This window comes from Lepidothrix coronata, unplaced genomic scaffold (assembly GCF_001604755.1).
Source record: "Lepidothrix coronata isolate B3197 unplaced genomic scaffold, Lepidothrix_coronata-1.0 Scaffold211, whole genome shotgun sequence".
Classification (NCBI taxonomy): Eukaryota; Metazoa; Chordata; class Aves; order Passeriformes; family Pipridae; genus Lepidothrix; species Lepidothrix coronata.
The window spans coordinates 373,325-374,828 of NW_016690391.1; the positions used below are offsets into that span (position 1 = coordinate 373,325).

General features: G+C 39.8%; 1 protein-coding gene across 1 annotated transcript in view; it reads right to left on the bottom strand.

Moving 5' to 3' along the window:
• CHAF1B (chromatin assembly factor 1 subunit B) overlaps positions 1–324 on the bottom strand; it is an 11,005-nt gene extending 10,681 nt beyond the window's left edge. Inside the window, exon 1 of the mRNA XM_017833095.1 lies at positions 219–324. Coding sequence (XP_017688584.1) covers positions 219–270 — 52 coding nt within the window. The 5' untranslated portion in view covers positions 271–324. The remainder of the gene's footprint in view (positions 1–218) is intronic.
• Positions 325–1,504: the final 1,180 nt, after the last annotated feature.

Below are 1,504 nucleotides of genomic sequence, written 5' to 3' on the forward strand. Positions count from 1 at the left end.
ATATATATATATATATATATTTATAATATATATTTATATATAGGTGGGCTATCAGCCTCACAACACCAGAAAAATCACACTCAGAAAAACTAACCACAAAAAAAAACCAAAAACAAACCAAACACGAAAAAGATGCTTCCAATCTCTTGGTAAATCCCACAAGGCACTTCCACCAGCTCTGGAGATGCAAGGGATAGATAAATAAATGTGGCATTTACCTTTATTGACATCCCACATTATAGCTGTGTTATCCACAGAAGCAGAGGCCATGTAATTTCCATCTGAGGTCCAACAAATGTCATACACATCTTCCAAGTGGCCTCTGGAAGGCAGAGGAGAAGAAAGCAATTATTGATTTGATAATTAACAGCTACGTGTAAACAAGAGTTTAACGCGTTTTTAGGTTAAAAAGAAATCAAGAGACAAACAAAATATCACTGAAATAAAACAAACAACATGTTTTTCAGCTGTTAAAAAATCCCTTCCACGTTCAGAAGGTGGTAAACATTCTGGAACCAGCTAAAGGGCTCCATCAAAACCCATTTTTATTGCTTGTTGTTTGAAGACTTATCACACAGTATGGCAACTTTACATATCTGAAAATCTGAGTTGTTTCTTTGCTTTTAAGAGATAAATGTTCCTAAAGGATCCTGCTGGTACTTCCAGCAATCCCACCAGGGCTTCTGGAATTGTTCTCACACCAGCCTCAGCAGCTGCCAGGAATGTTTCAGTTATGGAGAGCAGAGTTACTTTTTATTTTTTATTTTGTGAGAACACCTGTAGTTCAACTGCCAGTGATGTTTGGGTGCCTTGGCCACTGTCAGCTAAATTTACTCAGCCTGAGCATATACTGTGTATATTTTATTAACTGTGGTACACTTGAAACAACAGCTGTAATTGCATCAATCATTTTATCTACTGATGCTCTCGGCCTTAATAAAGATCAAAATTTCTACTCTAAAGCCAGTAAACAAAACTTCACAGTTCTTTTGTGTATTTCTGTGCTGAGCTCTAAGGGACTGCAAATCTCAGGAACCAATTTCAGAGTGTGTGAGTTATGACTTTCTGCCTTGACTGAAGATGTCATACAAAAAAAAGTAGAGAAAAAAAAGTTAAATACAATAAAATCACAGAATCACAGAAGAGTTTGGGTTGGAAAGGACTTTAAAGATGATCCAGTTCCACCCCCCTGCCATGGGCAGGGACACCTTCTACTAGCCCAGGTTGCTCCAACCCCCTCCCACCTGGCCTTGGACACTTCCAGGGATCCAGGGGCAGCCACAGCTTCTCTGGGCAACCTGTGCCAGGGCCTCCCCACCCTCACAGGGAAGAATTTCTTTCTAATATCTAATCTAACCCTGCCCCCTGTCAGTTTTAGACCATTCCCTTTTGTTCTGTCACTCTCTATGTGTATAAAACATCCCTCTCTACCCTTTTTATGTGCCCTCTCAAGGGGGCCTTCAAAGGCTTAATATTAGACCAAGCAAATATCAGAGAGCACTGA